The sequence below is a fragment of the Dama dama genome, chromosome 22 (genome assembly GCF_033118175.1).
Source record: "Dama dama isolate Ldn47 chromosome 22, ASM3311817v1, whole genome shotgun sequence".
In the NCBI taxonomy this organism is placed as follows: domain Eukaryota; kingdom Metazoa; phylum Chordata; class Mammalia; order Artiodactyla; family Cervidae; genus Dama; species Dama dama.
In genome coordinates, this window is record NC_083702.1 from 573,892 (window position 1) to 595,035 (window position 21,144).

The 21,144-nt window shown below is 54.1% G+C and overlaps 3 protein-coding genes and 1 non-coding gene across 4 annotated transcripts; 2 read left to right on the forward strand and 2 right to left on the reverse strand.

Moving 5' to 3' along the window:
• Positions 1-112: 112 nt before the first annotated feature.
• LMF2 (lipase maturation factor 2) lies at positions 113-4,650 on the forward strand. The gene is made up of 14 exons (XM_061124234.1): positions 113-260; positions 654-907; positions 1,032-1,060; positions 1,202-1,419; positions 1,495-1,673; positions 2,128-2,269; positions 2,407-2,541; positions 2,612-2,717; positions 2,788-2,884; positions 2,967-3,149; positions 3,255-3,423; positions 3,520-3,631; positions 3,703-3,799; positions 3,893-4,650. The coding sequence occupies exons 1-14, from the start codon at positions 167-169 to the stop codon at positions 4,181-4,183; spliced, it is 2,106 nt and encodes a 701-aa protein (XP_060980217.1). The 5' UTR covers positions 113-166; the 3' UTR covers positions 4,184-4,650.
• A 6,315-nt stretch (positions 4,651-10,965) lies between these two features.
• On the reverse strand, positions 10,966-11,072 carry LOC133044148 (U6 spliceosomal RNA). Its single transcript, XR_009689890.1, has one exon. It is a non-coding gene; the product is annotated as a U6 spliceosomal RNA (small nuclear RNA).
• Positions 11,073-13,098: 2,026 nt separating this feature from the next.
• On the forward strand, positions 13,099-15,048 carry LOC133044061 (endoplasmic reticulum resident protein 44-like). The gene is made up of 2 exons (XM_061125623.1): positions 13,099-13,250; positions 14,025-15,048. The coding sequence occupies exons 1-2, from the start codon at positions 13,099-13,101 to the stop codon at positions 14,917-14,919; spliced, it is 1,047 nt and encodes a 348-aa protein (XP_060981606.1). The 3' UTR covers positions 14,920-15,048.
• Positions 15,049-18,509: 3,461 nt separating this feature from the next.
• MIOX (myo-inositol oxygenase) lies at positions 18,510-21,137 on the reverse strand. The gene is made up of 10 exons (XM_061124012.1): positions 21,116-21,137; positions 20,359-20,523; positions 20,101-20,181; positions 19,863-20,025; positions 19,640-19,707; positions 19,403-19,512; positions 19,238-19,305; positions 19,095-19,144; positions 18,893-19,005; positions 18,510-18,753 (listed from the first exon to the last, which is right to left on the reverse strand). Exons 2-10 carry the CDS (start codon positions 20,467-20,469, stop codon positions 18,645-18,647), a joined length of 873 nt encoding a protein of 290 aa, XP_060979995.1. The 5' UTR covers positions 20,470-20,523; positions 21,116-21,137; the 3' UTR covers positions 18,510-18,644.
• Positions 21,138-21,144: the final 7 nt, after the last annotated feature.

Below are 21,144 nucleotides of genomic sequence, written 5' to 3' on the forward strand. Positions count from 1 at the left end.
CGGAAAGGGCGCCGGACGCGCCGGAGACGGGGCGTGAGCGGGGGCGGGGTGGGGCTTGCAGCTGCCGCCGGCGAGGGGACGGGGCCGGCGCGGAGGGGCGGGGCCGGCGCGGAGGGGCGGGGCCAGGCGGACCCGGGAATCGTGTCCAGCCCGCCGCGTAGCGGACATGGCGGGCTCCCGGCTCCCACGGCAGCTCTTTCTCCAGGGCGTGGCAGCCGTCTTCATGTTCGCCTTCGCGTCCCTTTACACGCAGATCCCGGGTGAGGGCGCCGAGAGCGCGGTGCCACCGGGCGGGACCCCTCCCCACCAACCCGGGTCCTGTGACCCTCTCATCTCCCCACCCGACACACCGCTGTGTAGGGGCGGTGAGGTCCAGGCCCGGATGCATGGGGTCGGGGGCTGCGGTTTGTGTCCTGCGAGCCGCGGGGGTGTGGGCCGTGGGCGGGCGTGCAGGGGTCGTTTTCAGCACGGTTCTGGGTTCTGACCTCGGCGCGAGGGTCTCGAGGGTCTGCAGGCCCTGACCTGTCGGGAGGGAGAATCTGCTGGTCCCGACCTGGGTTAGGGAGGGCAGATCCGCAGGCCCTGGCTGGGGAGAGGGGAGTCTCGTCTCCGCGGGCCGTGTCCAGGGCCTGCCCTGATGTGCCCTCCCACAGGCCTGTACGGCCCCGAGGGCATACTGCCTGCCCGGAGGACATTGCGGCCCCAGGGAAAGAGCCGCTGGCAGCAGCTGTGGGAAACCCCCACGCTGCTGTGGGAGGCGCCGCTTCTGGGGCTGGACACTGCCCAGGGCCTGGAGCTACTGAGCCTGCTGGGCACCCTGCTGGCCCTGGGTGCCCTGCTGACGCGCCAGCTCCGCCACCTACTCGTGTACCTGCTGCTCTGGGCCACCTACCTGTCTGTCTACCAGGCAAGTGGGGGCTGTGCCACTGGGACCCTTGCCTCCAGCTCCCTCCAGGCCCTCCCGCCCTCTCCCCAGCCCGTGCCCCTGCAGACTCACAGCCTGTGCTTCCTGACCGCCCTTCTCCCTGCAGGTGGGCCAGGTGTTTCTTTATTTCCAGTGGTGAGTTATTGTTGGGTCTGGGCTATAGAAGGCTGGGTGGGTGAGATGGGGTGGGATGTGTTTGTCTCTCCCAGGAGGACCCCCTTAGGGGAGCAGCCTTGATGGGGAAGAGGGCCTCTGTGCTATTTTTTCTCCCCATAGGGATTCCCTGCTGCTGGAGACGGGCTTCCTGGCTGTGCTGGTGGCCCCTCTGGGGCTTCCCCCCAACCACAAGCAGGCCCCCCAGGGCAGGCCAGGAGGGGTCTCCCCCCATGAAGGCCTTCCCTTCTGGCTCGTGCGCTGGCTGCTGTTCCGCCTCATGTTTGCCTCGGGTGTGGTCAAGCTGACTAGCCGTTGCCCCGCATGGTGGGGGCTCACTGGTGAGGGTCCCTGCCTGGACATGGGGCCGTGTTGGGGGCTCTGCCCATCCCTGACCGCCCGCCTGTCCCCTGCAGCCCTCACCTACCACTACGAGACTCAGTGCCTGCCCACGCCAGCCGCCTGGTTTGCCCACCACCTGCCCGTCTGGCTGCACAAGCTCAGTGTGGTGGCCACCTTCCTCATCGAGATTGCGGTGCCACCTCTGTTCTTCGTTCCTGTTCGCCGCCTGCGGTTGGCTGCATTCTACTCCCAGGTGGGTGGGGTCCTTAGCCATCAGAAAGACAAGCAGGACGTGGCCTTGCTCTGCACTGCCCAGAGGGCCCCACTGGGGATGGGTGTCTGCTGCTGGGCAGTCAGAAGGGCCTTGTGGGCAGAGGAGCTCGTTAGCCTGGGGTGTGAAGGTGTGCCTGCGTGGTGGGGCTCCAGCATCACTGGAGGACGTCCTTCCTGGGTCAGCATGGGTGGCTGAGGAAGGGCTGCGTGAGGCAGGCCAAGCTTGGGTTTTCTCCGGGTGCTGGTGGGAGCCATCGAGGGGGTAAGCCAAGGCAGGGGAAGTTGAGTGGGAGAACAGAGGCCAGGGGATGACTCGGAGAGCACAGGGGCCTGCAGGAGAGCTCAGTAGGGGAGATGCGGAGGGGCCTGGAAGCAGGTTCCGAAGGGCCCAGGAAGGGGGCGGCCCCCGTGAGCTGAGTCCAGACCCTCTCCAGGTCTTGCTGCAAGTTCTGATTATCATCACTGGCAACTATAACTTCTTCAACCTGCTCACCCTGGTGCTCACCACCGCTCTCCTGGATGACACACACCTGGCTGCTAAGTCTAGCACCAGCCGCCGCAAGAGGACGCCCAGCTGTGAGTGTCTGCCTGCCCCAGACAGTCAGCCGTCCTTACCCCTGCTGCCTGCCAAATGACCTAGCTGTACCCCAGCCCCCAGGCCATAGACCCTCCAGTCCTGCTCCCAGCCGACCCATGGCTGTCTTGGCCTGCAGCCTGGCCCAAGGCCCTGCTGGCCGTGCTGACCCTGCTGCTGGAGTTGGCTGTCTACGGGCTGCTGACCTATGGCGTGGTGCACTGCTTCGGCCTGGAGGTGGACTGGGAGCAGCACGTCGTTCGCTCCAGAACCAGTGAGTGCCAGCCGGGGGCTCAGAGGGTCGAGGCTGGACCATCCCTCCTCACACCCGTTTCCTTCCGCAGACTTCACCTTCCACCAGTTCTCCCAGTGGCTGAAGACGGTGACCCTCCCCACCATGTGGCTGGGCGCGGCCTCTCTGGCCTGGGAACTGCTGACCGCCCTCTGGAGGTTTGTGGTGCCAGAGGGTGGGTGGAGCTGTGCAGGGCGGGCCCGACTGCATTTCTGTTCTCCGCCCCAGGTGGGTGCAGGTGCGAGGGCTGCTGCAGAAGCTCTGTGCTGCCGTCCAGCTGTCTGTCTTTGGCACCGCCACGGTGGCTTTGTTCATGATCAGCCTGGTAGGTAGTGCTTTGGGGCTGGGGTCGGGAGTCAGGGGAGGGCTGGAAGGTCGTTGCTGAGCCTCTGCCTGCCTGCCTCCAGGTGCCCTACTCCTACATGGAGCCTTCGAGCCATGGGCGCCTCTGGACTGGGGCCCACCGCCTGTTTGGCACCGTGGAGCACCTGCAGCTGGCCAACTCCTATGGCCTTTTCCGCCGAATGACTGGCCTGGGTGGGCGGCCGGAGGTGGTGCTGGAGGGCAGCTATGATGGGCTCCAGTGGACGGTGAGGGCTCCCTCAGGCCCCTGCCGGGGGTGCCTGGTGACCCCACAGGCCTGGGTGGGGAGAGAAGGGGGAGCCAGCCGTGCTGAAGGGGACTCTGCCCGGCAGGAGATTGAGTTCATGTACAAACCCGGGAACCTGAGCCGGCCGCCCCCGATCGTGGTGCCCCACCAGCCGCGCCTTGACTGGCAGATGTGGTTCGCGGCCCTGGGCCCCCACACGCACAGTCCCTGGTTCACCAGCCTGGTGCTCCGCCTGCTGCAGGGCAAGGAGCCTGGTGAGCTGGGGGAGGGGCGGGGCCTGTGGGGCATCTGGGTGACCCTCGGGGGCCTCGGGGCATGCGGATGTTGAGGTCTTCCCCCTGCGCCCTCAGTGATCCGCCTCATCCAGAACCACATGCCCGGTTACCCCTTCCACAAGCAGCCGCCCACGTATGTGCGGGCCCAGCGCTACAAGTACTGGTTCTCGCATCCTTGGGAGCAAGGGTGAGTCTGGGCACCAGGAGGGGTGCGGGGTCTGCGAGCTGGCCCCACCTGAGCCCCCCATGCTGTTGCAGCCAGTGGTGGCGACGCCAGTGGGTGGAAGAATTCTTCCCATCCGTGTCTCTGGGGGACCCAACGCTGGACATGCTGCTCAGGCAGTTTGGCCTTCAGGTAGGAAGGAGTTAGGCAGGCAGGGGTAGGTGGCAGGGGTGACCCCGGCTCACAGGGACGACCCCCCGGACCCTCCTCCATCCTGTCCCGCAGGACAGAAGCCCGCCCCGGGCCCGCGGCTCCAGCAACACGCTGACCCAGGTCCTCCACTGGGTACGGAAACAGCTGTCTCCCCTGGAGGCCCCCGCCCTGCTCTGGGGGCTCCTCGGGGCTGTGGGGGCCATCAAGGTCGTGCAGGCCCTGCTGGGCCCGCAGGCCCTGCCTCGGACCAAGGAGGAGAAGCACAAGCCAGCCCCCCAGGAGGACTCGGTAGCCGCCAGCAAGCAAGCGTCCCCAGCCCCCAACATTAGCAGCAGTTCCCAGGCCCCCCGGCGGAAAAAGTAGCCGTGATCTGACAGCCACGTGTCCTGAGAGGGTCAGGGTCGCGCTAGCCTCTGGCTCTCTGCCGCAGGATGGCCCAGCCACCGTGCCTTAACCAGCTGCCACGCAGATGCAGGTCAGGGTGCTCACCTGTCGGGGGCGCTAGCCCTTCTGCTTCAAGGGCATCCCACCTACCCCCACAACGTCCCGTCCCAGGACACCCTCTGGCCTGCTCCACGGCCCAGGAGGCCCGTCCGTGACCTGGCCCAGGGTTCATCCCCAGACATGGTAATCGGGAGCTGTTGCCCTCTGCCCCCACTGCAGGGGTCCAAGTCTGAGGCTCCGACCCCAGCTCCTGCCCCGGGGTGGGGGTGGGGTGGGGGATGAGGCTGACCTGCTGTGGAGGAGGAAAGACACCGCAAGGTCTGCTCTGCAGCAGCCTGTGTGGGCATCCAGATCCGTGAACCAATAAAGGCAATTGTGTCTGACCACGTTCCTGCCGCTTCCTTCCCACAGGGAAGCCTGAGGGCAGTCGGCCTTCTCTGCCTCTGATGGTGGACACAGCCCACATACAGTCCGGCTGATTGCTGACCAGGCTTCCTAGGTGCCTTCTCAGTCTAGTCCTCAATGCTCCCATCTGTAAAATGGACACGAGGGCCTGGCCTGGCGCTGCCTGAGTCTCAGTCCAGCACGGCCTGGCTGACCTGTTAGCTCCGCGTCAAGGCTGAGGTCAGTACTGCAATGTGGGGCCTGAGACCATCTGAAGGTCGGAGAGTTGCCCAGAACACCGGCCTTCCCTGCTCTCCTACTCCCACTTCCTTATCTCAGGGGAGAAGTGAAGGGTCTGCACGCTGCATCTTGCTTAGACTGCGATGGAGGAGAGACGGGAGGTGGGCAAGGCCAGTGTGGACGCCCCGTCAGGGAACTTGTCCGGCCTCTGGCTGAGAGAAATGGAGTGTGGGTGGGGAGAGGAAGGGGGAGCAGAGGCCCTGGACCAGGGGCAGGAGAGGAGCACGCCTCTGACCACTTCCAGGAGCAGGCGTTGAGGTACTGCTGCCTGGGTGTCTGGACGCGGCTCATCAGCAGGAGGCCACCGCCTCCCTGCGCGCGGCTCCGTCCTCAGCCTCTGCCCCTCATGCTGTCACCTCCCAGACCTCTAGGCAGCCCCCCAGTGTGCCCAGCCTCTCCCCCCAAGTCCCTGGGTTCCCCTCCCACTGACCCAAGTAGACAGCGCTCCACGCTCAGCCTGTGCCCACAGTCACACGGGCTTAAGGGGTCCTGTAACCTGAGCCTTTGGGTGCTCTCAGACATGACGAATATCTATACGTGATCTATACGTGAGCTTGGCTTCAGAGTGTTCAGCTCTCTATATCAGCTTCCCTGTCTGCAGACTCAACCAACCTTGCTCAGATTGAAAAAAAAAAAAGCATTCCAGAAAGTTCCAAAAGGGAAAGCTTGAATTTGCTGCACAATCGGCAACTGTCTACGTAGCGTCTTCCTGGTACTAAGTGTAAGTAATCTAGAGATGAGTTAGAATACACGGGAGGGTGAGTGTAGCGGTGACTTAGAGTACGTGGGAGGTGTGTGTAGGTTATGGAAATCCCTACCATCAGGGAACTTGATGCCTATAGTGGTTCCTGGAAGCAATCCCCCTTGGAGAGAGGGGTGACTGTAATATATTACAACTTAAAGACCTATTGCTTTTCTTAGGCTTTTAAGCTCAGTGTATGAATCTCTTTCGCAGGGGTTTCTTTGTGTTCCGTAACAGCTTTGAGATGCAATTCACATGCCATACGGTTCACCTGCTTAAAGGGCACAGTTCAGTGGCTCTCAGTAGATTGACAGACTTGAGCATGCATCACCATAGTCAGAACTGTTTATAATCTCAAGAAAAAACCCCATTCTACTAAGATAGCATCTTCCGACCCCCCCCTTGCCATGACGTAAAACACCACTAATCTACTTTTTGTCTTCATGAGTGAAACTGTTAGTCGCTTAGTTGTGTCTGATTCTTTGAGACTCCATGTACTGTAGCCCACCAGGTTCCTCTGTCCCTGGAATTCTCCAAGCAAGAATACTGGAGTGGGTTGCCATGCCCTTCTCCAGGGGATCTTGCCAACCAAGGGATTGAACTTGGATCTCCTGCATTTCAGGCAGATTCTTTACTGTCTGAGTCACCTGGGAAACCCTCTTTTCTTCATCAGTTCACTTGCTCAGTTGTTGCGACCCCATGGACTGCAGCATGCCAGGCTTCCCTGTCCACCACCAACTCCTGGAACCTGCTCAAACTTGTCCATCAAGTCAGTGATTCCATCCAACCATCTCATCCTCTGTCGACCCTTTCTCCTCCTGCCTTCTATCTTTCCCAGCGTCAGGGTCTTTTCTAATGAGTCAGTTCTTCACATCAGGTGGCCAAAGTACTGGAGCTTCAGCTTCAGCATCCATCCTTCCAATGAATATTCAGGACTGATTTCCCTTAGGATTGATTGGTTTGATCTCCTTGCAGACTCCCTTGGACTCTCAAGAGTCTTCTCCAACACCACAGTTTAAAAGCATCAATTCTTTGGTGCTCAGTTGTCTTTATGATCTAACTCTCACATTCATACATGACTACTGGAAAAATCATGGCTCCCACTATAATGACCTTTGTCGGCAAAGTAACATCTCTGCTTTATAATGCTGTCTAGGTTTATCAGCATTACTTCCAAGGAGCAAGTGTCTTTTATTTTCATGGCTGCTGTCACCATCTGCAGTGATTTCAGAGCCCAAGAAAATAAAGTCTGTCACTGTTTCCATTATTTCCCCATCTATTTGCCATGAAGTGATGGGAACGGATGCCATGATCTTAGTTTTCTGAAAGTTGAGCTTTAAGCCAACTTTTTGACTCTCCTCTTTCCCTTTCATCAAGAGGCTCTTTAGTTCCTCTTTGCTTTCTGCCGTAACAGTGATGTCATCTGCTTATCTGACGTTATTGATATTTCTCCCTGCAATCTTGATTCCAACTTGTGGTTCATCCAGCCCAACTTTTCTCATGGTGTACTCTGCATTTGTTAAATAAGCAGGGTGACAATATGCAGCCTTGCTGTACTCCTTTCCCAATTTGGAACCAGTCTGTTGTTTCATGTCCTGTTCTAACTGTTGCTTCTTGATCTGCATATAGATTTATCAGGAGGCAGGTAAGATGGTCTGGTATTCCCATCTCTTCAAGAATTTTCTATAGTTTGTTGTGATCCACAGTCAGAGGTTTTAGCGTAGTCAATAAAGCAGAAGTAGATGTTTTTCTGGAACTCTCTTGCTTTTTCTGTGATCCAACGGATGTTGGTAATTTGATCTCCCTTTTTTAAATCCAGCTTGAACATCTGGAAGATCTTGGTTCATGTACTGTTGAAGCCTAGCTTGGAGAATTTTGAACATTACTTTGCTAACATGTGAGATGAGTGCAACTGGGCAGTAGTTTGAGCATTCTTTGGCATTGCCTTTCTTTGGGATTGAAATGAAAACTGACCTTTTCCAGTCCTGTGACCACTGCTGAGTTTTCCAAATTTGCTGGCCTGTTGAGGGCAGCACTTTCACAGCATCATCTTTCAGGATTTGAAATAGCTCAACTTGAATTCCATCACCTCCACTAGCTTTGTTCGCAGTGATGCTTCCTAAGGCCCACTTGACTTCTCATTCCAGGATGTCTGGCTCCAGGTGAGTGATCACACCACCGTGGTTATCTGGGTCATGATCTTTTTTGTATAGTTCTTCTGTGTATTCTTGCCACTTCCTCTTAATATTTTCTGCTTCTGTTAGGTACATTACCATTTCTGTCCTTTATTGAGCCCATCTTTGCATGAAATGTTCCCTTGGTATTTCTAATTTTCTTGAAGAGGCCTCTAGTTTTTCCCATTCTGTTGTTTTCCTCTGTTTCTTTGCTTTGATCATTTAGGAAAACTTTCTTATTTCTCCTTGGTACTCTTTGGAACTCTGCATTCAGAATGGTATATCTTTCCTTTTCTCCTTTGCCTTTCACGTCTCTTCTTTTCTCAGCTATTTGTAAGGCCTCCTCAGAGAATCATTTTGCCCTTTTTGCATTTCTTTCTCTTGGGGATGGTTTTGATCACCACCTCCTGTACAGTGTCACAAACCTCTGTCCATAGTTCTTCAGGCACTGTATCAGATCTAATCCCTTGAGCCTATTTGTCACTTCCACTGTATAATTGTAAGGGATTTGATTTAGGTCATACCTGAATGGCCTAGTGGTTCTCCCTACTTTCTTCAATTTAAGTCTGAATTAATAAGGAGTTCATGATCTGAGCCACAGTCAACTACTGGTCTTGTTTTTGCTGACTGTATAGAGCTTCTCCATCTTTGGCTTCAAAGAATATAATCAGTTTGATTTCGGCATTGACCATCTGGTGATGTCCATGTGTAGAGTCTTCTCTTGTGTTTTTGGAAGAGGGTGTTTGCTATGACCAGTGTGTTTTCTTGGCAAAAGAGAACCTTTTGTATCTTTGCCCTGCTTCATTTTGTACTCCAAGGCCAACTTGCCTGTTACTCCAGGTGTCTCTTGACTTCCTACTTTTGCATTCCAGTCCCCTATGATGAAAAGGACATCTTTTTTTGATGTTAGTCCTAGAAGGTCTTGTAGGTCTTCATAGAACCATTCAACTTCAGCTTCAGCATTAGTGGTTGGGGCATAGACTTGAATTACTGTGATACTGAATGGTTTGCCTTGGAAACAAACAGATCATTCTGTCGTTTTTGAGATTGCACCCAAGTACTGCATTTTGGACTCTTTTGTTGTTGAGTATGAGGGCTATTCCAATTCTTCTAAGGGATTCTTGCCCACAGTAGTAAATATAATGGTCATCTGAATTAAATTTGCCTGTTCCGGTCCATTTTAGTTCACTGAGTCCTAAAATGTCAGTGTTCACTCTTTACATCTCCTGTTCGACCACTTCTAATTTACCTTGATTTATGGACCTAACATTCCAGGTTCCTATGCAGCATTGTTCTCTACAGCATTGGTCTTCACTTCCATCACCAGTCACACCCAGAGCTGGGCATTGTTTTCGCTCTGGCTCAGCCTTTCATTCTTTCTGGAGTTATTTCTCCATTCTTCTCCAGTAGCATATTGGGCACCTACTGACCTGGGGAGTTAATCTTTCAGTGTCATATCTTTTTGCCTTTTCATACTGTTCATTGGGTTCTCAAGGCAAGAATCCTGAAGTGGTTTGCCATTTCCTTCTCCAGTGGACCACGTTTTGTCTTCATGGAGTTAGCTATTCTGGAACATCACGTAAATAGAATCATACAGTTTATACCTTTATGTGTCTGGCTTCTTTCACTTAGCATAATATTTTCAGGACATATCCATATAGTAGCCTGTGGCAGGATGACATTCCTTTTTGTGGCTGAATAATATGCCATTGTGTGTGTATGCCACATTCTGTTTATCCGTTGACCCATCAGTAAACATTTTGTGTTGATCTCACATTTTGGCTGTTGTGAGTAATGTTGCTGTGAGCATGAGTGCACAAACATCTGTGTGAGTCCCTGCTTTCAGTCCTTAGGGTGTATACCTGGAAATGGAGTTGCAGAAACACATGAGGGTTCACATTTTGAGGAACCACCAGACTTTTATCACAGAAGCTGCACCTTGTAAATTTTACATTTCCTCCAGCAATGTACCAGAGTTCTAGTTCCTTCACATCGTCACTAATGCTTAGTTTTTTTCCCTTCTTTAATAAAAGCCATCCTGGTGGGTAAGAAATGCAAATACTATCTCACTGTGATTTTAATTTGCATAAGAAAAGTGAAGTCACTCAGTCATGTCCAACTCTCTGCGACCCTGTGGACTGTAGCCTGCCAGGCTTCTCCATCCATGGGATTTTCCAGGCAAGAATACTGGAATGGGTTGCCATTTTTTTCCCCAGAGGATCTTTGCTTTTGCCTAATAGGGCTTCCCTATTAGGCTTAGATGGTAAAGAATCTACCTGCAATGCAGAAGACCAGGGTTCAATCCCTTGGTTTGGAAGATCCCTTGGAGAAGGGAATGGCTACCCCCTCCAGTATTCTTTTTTTTTTTTAAATTAAACTGAAACTACTTTTATTAAATATTTCATATCATATTCCATACAACAAATCAAAGAGCTCATACCAGTATAGGATAGTCTTATGTATAAGTATAGCATTTACTTATTTTCTTTTTTTTTTTTTTTTGGTCTACTAAGAGTTTTTATTTATTTTTTATATATTTTTTTCCATTTATTTTTGTTCGTTGGAGGCTAATTAGTTTACAACATTGTAGTGGTTTTTGCCATACATTGACATGAATCAGCCATGGATTTACATGTGCTCCCCATCCCGATCCCCTCTCCCGCCTCCCTCTCCATCCCATCCTTCTGGGTCTTCCCAGTGCACCAGCCCTGAGCAGCTGTCTCAAGCATCCAACCTGGGCTGGTGATCTGTTTCACCCTTGATAGTGTACTTGTTTCAATGCTGTTCTCTCTGAACATCCCACCCTCGCCTTCTCCCGCAGAGTCCCAAAGTCTGTTCTGTACATCTGTGTCTCTTTTTCTGTTTTGCATATAGGGTTATCCTTACCATCTTTTTAAATTCCATATATATGCGTTAGTATACTGTATTGGTCTTTATCTTTCTGGCTTACTTCACTCTGTATAATGGGCTCCAGTTTCATCCATCTCATTAGAACTGATTCAAATGAATTCTTTTTAACGGCTGAGTAATATTCCATGGTGTATATGTACCACAGCTTCCTTATCCATTCGTCTGCTGATGGGCATCTAGGTTGCTTCCATAAAAATATGGAACGCTTCACGAATTTGCGTGTCACCCTTGTGCAGGAGCCGTGCTGATCTTCTCTGCATCGTTCCAATTTTAGCATATGTGCTGCCGAAGCGAGCACCTGCTCCAGTATTCCTGCCTGGAGAATCCCATGGACAGAGGAGCCTGGTGGGCTACATCAGACACAACTGAGCAGCTGACACTTCTACTGCTACTAATGGCTAATGAAAGTGAAAGTGCAGTCACCCAGCCGTGTGTGTGGCTACTGATGTTGCGCATATTCCATGTGCTTATTGACATTCGTATGTCCTGTTTGCAGAACTGTCTATCCAAGTCCTTTGCCCCTTTTTTTTTTTTTTGGTCACAGTGAGTAACATGCAGGATTTTAGTTCCTCAACCAGGGATTGAACCCATGCCCCTGGCAGTGGAAACAGGGAATCTTAACCATTGGACTGCCAGGGAAGTACTTAACACTGATTGGATTGTTACAGCTTTATAGTGAGTTTTGAAATTGGGAAGGATGAGTCCTTCAGCTTTATTCTTCTTTTTCAAGATTTTTTGGCTATTTGGGATCCCTTGAGATTTTAGAATAGATTTTTTTTTTAATTTCTGAAAATGAATGCCATTGGAATTTTCATAAAGATTGCCTGGAATCTGTAGATCAGTTTGGTTGTACAGTTGACCCTTCAGCAATGCCGAGGTTAGAGACATTGACCCTAACCAGTCAAAAATGCAGTCTAGCCTTAGAGTTTGCCCTCCATATCTGAGGTTCTGCATCCACAGATTCAACCTATGAAGGGTCGTGTAGTACTGTAATATGTATTTAGTGAACTAAAATCCACATATAAGTGGGCCGGTTCCGATCTGAGCCGTTCAAGGGTAAACTGTGTTTTCTGAGTGACACTGTCCCAGCCATGTATTTTCATTTTCCCTCTTCTATTTACATCAGCAGGTTTTAGCAGTCATTCTGAAGGGTTCCATTTATAAATTTTAAATGCCTAATATACTTAACTGCTTTACAAATTTAATTTGTTCTTTAACTGTTCAGTCATCTGACCTAACACAATCTTCCCAAGATCCAAAAACACCCGTAAGTGACTAAACATACAAGTGCAATGAGCCAGTCATTCTCTTGAATGCCCCAGTACCAACAGTAAACTTGCTAAGATTGACCAAGGGCAAAACCCCGCCGCAGCCTGGCCTGGTGAGGACCCCCAGTGCCTGGACCCCAGACTGACCGCCAGCTTCAAATGCAGAATCTAGTGTGGCCAAAACGTGCGTCCCAGGGCTGCTGGGCAAGCACCGACTTTTCTCCCCCTCTTGGCTTCCGAAAGGAGAGGTGGGTGGGGAGGAGCTGCCCCAGCCCCACCCAGACTCCTGGAGAGGCAGGCCCTTCTCACAGTGGAGGTGCTCCCACACCGCCTCCTTGGTGCCCTGGCCGCTGATGAATCCATCTTCCTGATTCATGCTGCCTCTGCACCCACACAACATCCCACTGATACGAGGCAGCCATGGTACATCTCACTCGGAACCACTTGCTCACAGCAGGTGGAGGCACCCACAGCTGGTCCTCTCCTGCAGGCGCATCACCTCCAGGCTGCAGCTGGACACCCACCCCTGAGCTCAGCACAGTCCCTGCTCAAAACTCTGCGTCTCACACACTGAACAGTGAATTTAGTGACGCAAAGACGTCTGCAGAACAGCAAGGAAAAGTACAGGTTGTGTTTGTTCCTGCTACAGTCATGAGCGAGGCTGGTAGGGCCTCCCCACGCTCGCCATGGCATGCTCCCCAGGCTCGCCGAAGCCTGTGAGCCCTCGGCCCATCTGCGAGGGCATTGCCATCTTCCACGGAGCCAGCTCCTCTCCAGGCCCTCCTGGCCCCTCAGCCGAACGCCAGCCACCCCGTCCCTGTGGCACAGCAAGCCTTGCCCGGCTCGGAGGAAGCGTTGCCGTGCCTCTGGGGAGAAGCCCTGCTTCCTCGGCAACCACATCCCCCATCCAAGCCAGCACTGCAGCTGGGTCTCCGACTAGTAGTACTGTCATCCCGTCAGATGATCGATTTGGGGTCGTGGGGGCGTCTGGGGGCCTGCAGGCTCCAGCCTCCTCATTCTGGCCTCGGTTAGAGGCTGTGACAGGCGAGTTAGTGGATGACGGTGCCGGAGGAGGCGCGGGACAGGGTAGCAAGTCCAGGCGCACAAGGGCCTGGTGGTGACAGATGGCTGCTGTCATCACGGGCGGTGCCCATGGGGGCGGCCAACGACTCCTCGGGGAGGGGCACGCCGTGGGCTCTGGGGCAGCCGTACTGACGGCAGGGCCTTCACTTTGTACCTGAGGGAGCCCACAGAGGCAGCTTTGTGGTTTCTGCCAGAGGAAGTCACCAGGTCATCTGGTCTCATGTTCTTAAAAGCTATTGAGAACCCAAAAAAGCTTTTGTTTATGAGTGTTGTATCTGTCAGTATTTACCATTGGAAATTACGAAATTCTTTAAATATTTACTTATTAATATTATTTGAATGAGAGCTTAGAGGTTAAGACTTTGTGCTTCCACTGCAGGGGGTGCAGGTTCAATCCCTGGATGGAGAACTAAGATCCCACAAAACATGCAGCGTGGCAAAAAAAAAAAAAGACCTTCTTGAGTAAAACTGACCTTTTAAGGAAGTGACCTCTCTGGGTGAAAGCAGCAGTAACCTCATGGTCCCCAACAGCCCAGAGTCTCCAGGGCAGCTGGGCAGCTGCCAACCATGCCCTTAGGGCCACGGTCTGGGCAAGTCACAGAGTCTGGGCATATTGCAGAGTCCAGCAAGTCACGGAATGCTCTCTTCCAGTCCAGGCTCGGTCCTGGGTTTAGGGAGCTGGACTCATTGCTGTCCTGTCTTAGGCCATCAGTGCCTGTAGAGGCAGCGGCCTTCCTCTAGCACCTGCTCACCATCCCCGAGGGCTGGCCAGAGTAACTAAGGCCGTGATTATCTGCCCTGCTCCTGTAGGCCACGAACCACCAGGTTTCCATTACCAGCAGGCGTTCCCAACTTTCAACCCCAAACAGGCCCGATAACAAATTCTAGATTCCTCTAAGACTCTTGCTTGCAACCACTCTCTTAGAAGAAACCGGCTCGTTTAAAGAGAAGCGATCAGTGAAAGCACTTGCAGATTACATCAGGCAACAAAAAAGTGACCCCATTCAGGAGCTTCATATCTTGGCAGAAGCCAACACTCTTGACCGCAGCAAAAGAAATATCATTGGATATTTTGAGCAGAAGGATTCAGAAAACTATAGAGTTTTTGAAAGAGTAGCAAATATTTTGCATGATGATTGTGCCTTCCTAGCTGCATTTGGAGCTGTCTCAAAACCGGAAAGATACAGTGGAGACAACATCATCTATAAGCCACCAGGGCATTCTGCTCCAGATATGGTGTACTTGGGATCTATGACAAATTTTGATGGGACTTACAACTGGATTCAAGATAAATGCGTTCCTCTTGTCAGAGAAATAACATTTGAAAATGGAGAGGAACTGACAGAAGAAGCACTGCCTTTTCTCATACTGTTCCACATGAAAGAAGATACAGAAAGTTTAGAAATATTCCAGAATGAAGTAGCCCGACAATTAATAAGTGAAAAAGGTACAATAAACTTTTTACGTGCTGACTGTGACAAATTCAGACATCCTCTTCTGCACACACAGAAAACTCCAGCAGATTGCCCGGTAATAGCTATCGACAGCTTTAGGCATATGTATGTGTTTGGAGACTTCAGGGATGTATTAATTCCTGGAAAACTCAAGCAGTTTGTATTTGACTTACATTCTGGAAAACTACACAGAGAATTCCATCATGGTCCTGACCCAACTGATACAGCCCCAGGAGAGGAAGTCCAGGATGTAGCAAGCAGCCCGCCTGAGAGCTCCTTCCAGAAACTGGCGCCCAGTGAATATAGGTACACTCTGTTGCGGGATCGAGACGAGCTTTAAAACTGGGAAAAACAATTTGCAAGCCTTTCAAACAGCAGCATCAACTTACATGGTGGAAATAGTAAACCTATATTTTCATAATTCTATGTGTATTTTTATTTTGAATAAACGGAAAGAAGTTTAAAAAAAAAATAAAAAAATAAAGAGAAGTTCAATGGCTCAGCAGTAAATAATCTGCCTGCAATGCAGGAGGAGAATGCAGAAGACTTGGGTTCAATCCCTAGGTCGGGAAGATCCCCTGGAGGAGGAAATGGTAGCCCATTCCTGTGTTCTTGCCTGGAGAGGCCCACGGGCAGAGGCGCCTGGCCAGTGCAATCTGGAGGTAGAGCCAAGCCTTGCCTCTGCGGGCTCCTCAGCTGCCCAGTGCCCTGAGGCCCCCAGCAAGACCAGCAATGCCGAGTAGACTGGAACATGAGATCCCTGGCCCTCTTCCCAACCCTGGGGCCTGTTTGGAGATGGCCAGGTTACAGTCTGCAGGGCCACAGAGAGGCGTGGGGACCTGGGGTCAGAGGAGAAAGTGGCCACTCCTGCCGTTCACTGTGGAGGCACCCCTTGGGTGATGACTTTGAGCACAGAGAGACAGTCAGTCTAGCATCCCCCCAACCCCAGGCTCCTCGGAGACCTGCCTCCTCCTCACTCTCAAGAAGGCAGAGAGGCCCCGTCACCCACATGCAGTCCAGGTTCAGAGCCCTTGGCCTGCCCCTCCAGAGGCCCCTGCACCTCACAAGCCACTCTAGGGAAAGGACCCCCTCGGCGCCCTGCACCTGCCCTGCCTGAGTTCAAAGTCTGGGGGTGGGGGGCGCAGCTGGCAAGGGGGCCTGAGGATGGTGCAAGGGGGCCCAGAGCAAGCAGGAGTGCTCCAGGAGGAGAGGAGGCACCAAAAGAGTGCTCCAGAAGGAGTGAGTGGGGAAGAGCTTGGGCAGAGCCTCTTTTTAAATGTATGTGTAAAATGGGCCAAAGATCTAAACAGACATTTCTCCAAAGAAGACATACAGATGACTAACAAACACATGAAAAGATGCTCAATGTCACACATTATCAGAGAAATGCAAATCAAAACCTCAATGAGGTACCATCTCACGCCAGTCAGAATGGCTGCTATCCAAAAGTCTAGAGATCTAGAGAGTGTGGAGAAAAGGGAACCCTCTTACACTGTTGGTGGGAATGCAAACTAGTACAGCCACTATGGAGAACAGTGTGGAGATTCCTTAAAAAACTGGAACTAGAACTGCCATATGACCCAGCAGTCCCACTCCTGGGCATACACACCGAGGAAACCAGATTTGAAAGAGACACGTGTACCCCGATGTTCATCGCAGCACTGTTTATAATAGCCAGGACATGGAAGCAACCTAGATGCCCATCAGCAGACGAATGGATAAGGAAGCTGTGGTACATATACACCATGGAATATTACTCAGCCGTTAAAAAGAATTCATTTGAATCAGTTCTAATGAGATGGATGAAACTGGAGCCCATTATACAGAGTGAAGTAAGCCAGAAAGATAAAGACCAATACAGTATACTAACGCATATATATGGAATTTAAAAAGATGGTAAGGATAACCCTATATGCAAAACAGAAAAAGAGACACAGATGTACAGAACAGACTTTGGGACTCTGCGGGAGAAGGCGAGGGTGGGATGTTCAGAGAGAACAGCATTGAAACAAGTACACTATCAAGGGTGAAACAGATCACCAGCCCAGGTTGGATGCTTGAGACAGCTGCTCAGGGCTGGTGCACTGGGAAGACCCAGAAGGATGGGATGGAGAGGGAGGCGGGAGAGGGGATCGGGATGGGGAGCACATGTAAATCCATGGCTGATTCATGTCAATGTATGGCAAAAACCACTACAATATTGTAATTAGCCTCCAACTAATAAAAATAAATGAAAAAAAAAAGTATGTGTATGTACATACATGCATTTTACTATTTATTTGGCTGCACGCAGGATCTCCTTTGAATCACGCCTTGATCTTTAATTAAGGAACATGGACTCTATAGTAGCAGCTCAGCTCACAGGCTCCAGAGTGTACCGGTTTAGTTGCTCTGCGGCATGTGGTCCCCAACCAGGGATCCAAACCCCATCTCCTGCAACCACCGGGCACCCAGGGAAGTCCCAGGCAAAGCCTCTGGTCACACTTGACCCCTCCTGCTGCCAGAGCACCGCAGGGCTGGGTGCGAGCAGGACAAGAGGGTCTCACTGGGCAGAAGGGCAGGGAGGCAGTGGGCAGTGCCGCCTCCACGGTCACAACCCGTGGACGTTCAAGAACTGATTGGGTCTTCAGCCCCCAGCACGTGCATTTGAAATACCACTTCCCACTCCCAAAGTTCCTTGGAGAAAGGGCCAGTTCCATATCCAGATCAGCCGCTGCGGGGAGCTGGAAATGGCCCGCAAAATTGTCTACATCCGACCTCTGAAAAGTGTGAGCATAGCCTCACTTGGAAAAAGCACCTTGTGGATATAATCACAGACCTTGAGATGAGGAGGTCGCCCTGGATCATCTGGGTGGGCACTGAGTGCCGTCACAAGTGCCTTTATAGAGAGGGACGGAGCGGGACACGGAGAGGCAGCAGCGTGAAGGCAGAGCCGGGGGTGCTGGCCGCCACCTGGGAGTGGATGCCCTGGAGGAGGCACGGCTGACACCGTGATCCCAGACTTCTGCCTTCCCCGGCGTGAGAGAATAAGTTTCTGTTGTTTTCAACAAGTCACCAAGTTTATGGTAGCTTGTTACAGCATACACAGGAAATGAACAGAGTCTGGGCATCCTGTTACACCAGATGGCAAGACATCCCATCCCAGAGACCAATTTTGATCGTCCGGAGGACCCAGGAGCCCACCGCAAAGCCCCTCCCCAGCCTTGTCTGAGCACCAGGAAGGATGACAACTCATGGAAGCACAAATCCGCTGAATCTGTGTGTCCTTGATACACAACAGACAACTTGATTGTGTTCGAAGGGTGCTACGGAACCAGCTCTTACAAACTGATTAAACTAAGAGAGCGGTGGGAGCATGTGCTTCCCCTTCCTGCACAGACAGTGACCAAACAGGGTGGCGAGCTGGCTGGTCCCCGGGTAAGTCTCTCTCCCTCCGGTGGAGGGCATTCTCAGACCCGAGACCACCAAGTGGCCAGCTGACCACGCTGAGGACAGTGGTGTTCTCCGAAAGCCCCCACCTCTAGAGCACTCTGACCCCTAAGTCAAATTTGAATCTGATTCAGCCTCTGCGCTCAGTTATCAGTTAGCAAGAAATACTGAGGAAAACATGAAAAGATCCCAAGAGGGTGTAATCAGCAAAATCCTGACAGGAAGTCCCCAGACAAATGAGCAGCTTTCCACAGCGCCGCCGTGTGAGGGGGGCACACTTGACCAAGGAGAGGTCTGCGTCTGGGGGTGTCCTCATGGGTCGTGTTCGTCACAGTCAGTCTGTGTGTTTATCACGCTGTTTCCTGTCGTGTGTTCCAGCTAGCAGATGTTTTTGTTTGTTTTCTTTAGGGAGACTGACCCAGAGCTGGGGTCCCCCACCCCCAGACCGGCACCCCAGTGAGTGTCCCGCCACAAGACGCAGGTCAGAATCACAAGGCGCTTCGAGGTCTTTATTGCCAACCGGCAGGGAGGGCAGGTGGGCCCGTGCGGTCCCCCGGGAAGGGCTGTGGCGGTCGATGCTGTTCCTGACGGTGGCTGTGCCCTGGGCACCCGGCAGGTGAGGGGGTGGGCCGGCGGTCACCAGCACAGGACGCCAGGACAGTACTTGTCAACGAGCCCCTGGTAGTAAGGCCGCAGCGCGGCTACGTCCGGCAGGCTGGAGCTCTTGGTGTAGAGGTCGAACTTGCTGCAGCACAGGGACGGTGGCCCGTGAAGCCCCCCGAGTCACCCCACCCCCCAGGCGTGCCCGTGACCGTGGCCGTGACCGTGCGAGTCACCCCACCCCCCAGGCGTGCCCGTGCCTGTGACCGTGCCCGTGGCCGTACTTGAACTCCTGCACCCAGGGCAGCATGGCCAGGTCCTGCTCGTTGCACAGCTGCTGGTAGTCACCGAACTTGTGCCAGGGGTAGAAGGAGTGGAACCGGATGATGTAGAAGGCCTGCGGGTAGCCAGGCCTCAGGCTCCGGGCCGGGTGGCGGGGCGGGTGGAGCAGGGCTTGACCTTGGCTCGGTCCCCACCCCCTCCTACCTCCGGTGGGAGGGCGAATTTGTTGAACTTCATCATCCGGTACATGTACTCTGTGGGAGAGGGCGGGTCACCACCTCTGGGTGGGCACCCAGAGGGGCAGCCCCAGAGTGGTCCCCGCCGTCCCCCCAACCGACCGGCCTCACCGTCATGGCCCCAGGACATGAGGACGTTCTCGAGCCCACAGTGAGGCTGGTACATGCCAAGCTCCGTGCTGCAGAGGGGGACGGAAGGTGAGGGGCTCAGGAGCAGGACCCCGGAAGGGGGAGGAGCGGGGAGGACCTCGACGAGGGAGGGCAAGGGAGCCGCACCTGTACAGGGGGTCCTGGAGGTCAGGGTTGTCCTGGAAGGTGCAGTCATGGAAGACCACAGAGGCCTGAGGACGGCAGCCAACTGGGAAGGTGTCTCCTACCACTGCCCACTGGGGACGGACCAACGGGCAGCTGTGGGTGGGCGTGACTGGCCTGCCCCCCAAGTGGGTGTCCAGAGCCTGGAGCGGAGGCTGCCCCGGCCCTGCCCTGCTGACTGCCCTCCACCCCTCTCCTCACCTGGGGCTCCCCTGCCAGAGCCAGGACCTTCCCCAGGTCGTGCAGGAGCCCAACGAGGTGGAACCAGTCTGGAGGAGAGGGAGGGACAGTGCAGGCTAGAAGGGTGCAGGGGCCGGGGCAGAGGCACAGTCCTGGGGCTGTGGGGGGGATGCAGGGCCTACTGGGAGAGGGCCAGACCACCCCCCGCTTCCCCAGCACCCGTCAGAGCAAGTGGGGAGCACACCCTTGTCCGGATGGGCCTTCCGGATGCCCTCGGCTGTCTGGAAGGCATGGAAGGAGTTGGGGAAGTCCACGTCGGGGTCCGACTCGTCCACCAGTCCGTCCAGCATGTCCACAGCCTCCATGACAGTCATCCTCTTATAGGAGAAGCCCCCAAACTGGGCATGCTGGGCCAGAAGGGAAAGGTCAGTATGGTCCCAGGGTCAGCCCTTGGGAGCTTGGGTTAGGAGTTGGCCACCTACCTTCCTCCTGACGAAGTCCACGGTCTGCCATGTGTGCATAAGCTTGTAGGTGGCGAAGACACGGTCCAGGAGCGGGCCGGACTGCAAGCCGGAGGGTCAGCCAGGCAGCTCGCCACCCCCTGCCCTTCACACCCAGGGGGCCACTGCCTGCCTCTCCCAGGCCCCAAGGTGTGGTCAGGGTGGCCCCAGGGTGGCCCCTGGAGCTGTGCAAGGGGACAGGGCAGGAGAGGCGGGGGCCGGTGGGGGAGCAGTCCTCACCGTGTAGTTTCGGAAATTGTCCTTGTCTTTGGCTGCTTCTGGGTCCATATCAGGCTGGGAAACCAGCGAAGGGTCTGGGTCCTGGTAGGGTGGGGGTGGTGGTGAATCCATTTCACCAGGATGCCAGCTCCATGAGGAAGGGAGGACACCCCATGGGGGCCAGGACTGTTGGATGTGGAGCGGCAGAGAGGCAGTGGGCACCCCAGGGCACCGGCGCGTGGCCTCGGTGAGCCCGAGTCAAGACTTCCGGCCCTGAGTCCTTATCTGCTGAGCGGATGCTGGGGATGTCTGCTCCAAGGGTGATGCTTGGCCGCGGCCACACAGCACCCGCACCCGGAGTCTCCTTCTCAGGGCGCGGGTCCGCAGGGAGCCCAGCGTTTGGGCCCGTGACCTTTGCCCCAGATAGACCACGGCCGGGAGGGAGCCCTTTGACCCCGAAGAGTGGGCCAGCAGAAACCCGCCGGGCGTGGGCACGGGGCTGCCCCGCTTTCCCTGAGCATGCAGTCTGCGTGGGCCAGGGGTACTCACCACAGCCACCTTCATCCTGAGAGGGGCAGAGCTCCACGGGCCCACGTGCCCGTATATATGCCCACAGGTTACATAAGTGACCGGACACCACCCAGCCCCTTGGCCTTGGCCCTCGGTAATGAGTGACCATCCACCCTCCTGCTGGCCTCTGAGAGTTAATGTGTCAGCATAGCACTCCCCCCCCCCACCCCCGCCCCCAGCCAACCTCCACGTCCCTGCAGCAACTGACCTGCCCGGAAGGTTGAGGCGGCTGTGTCG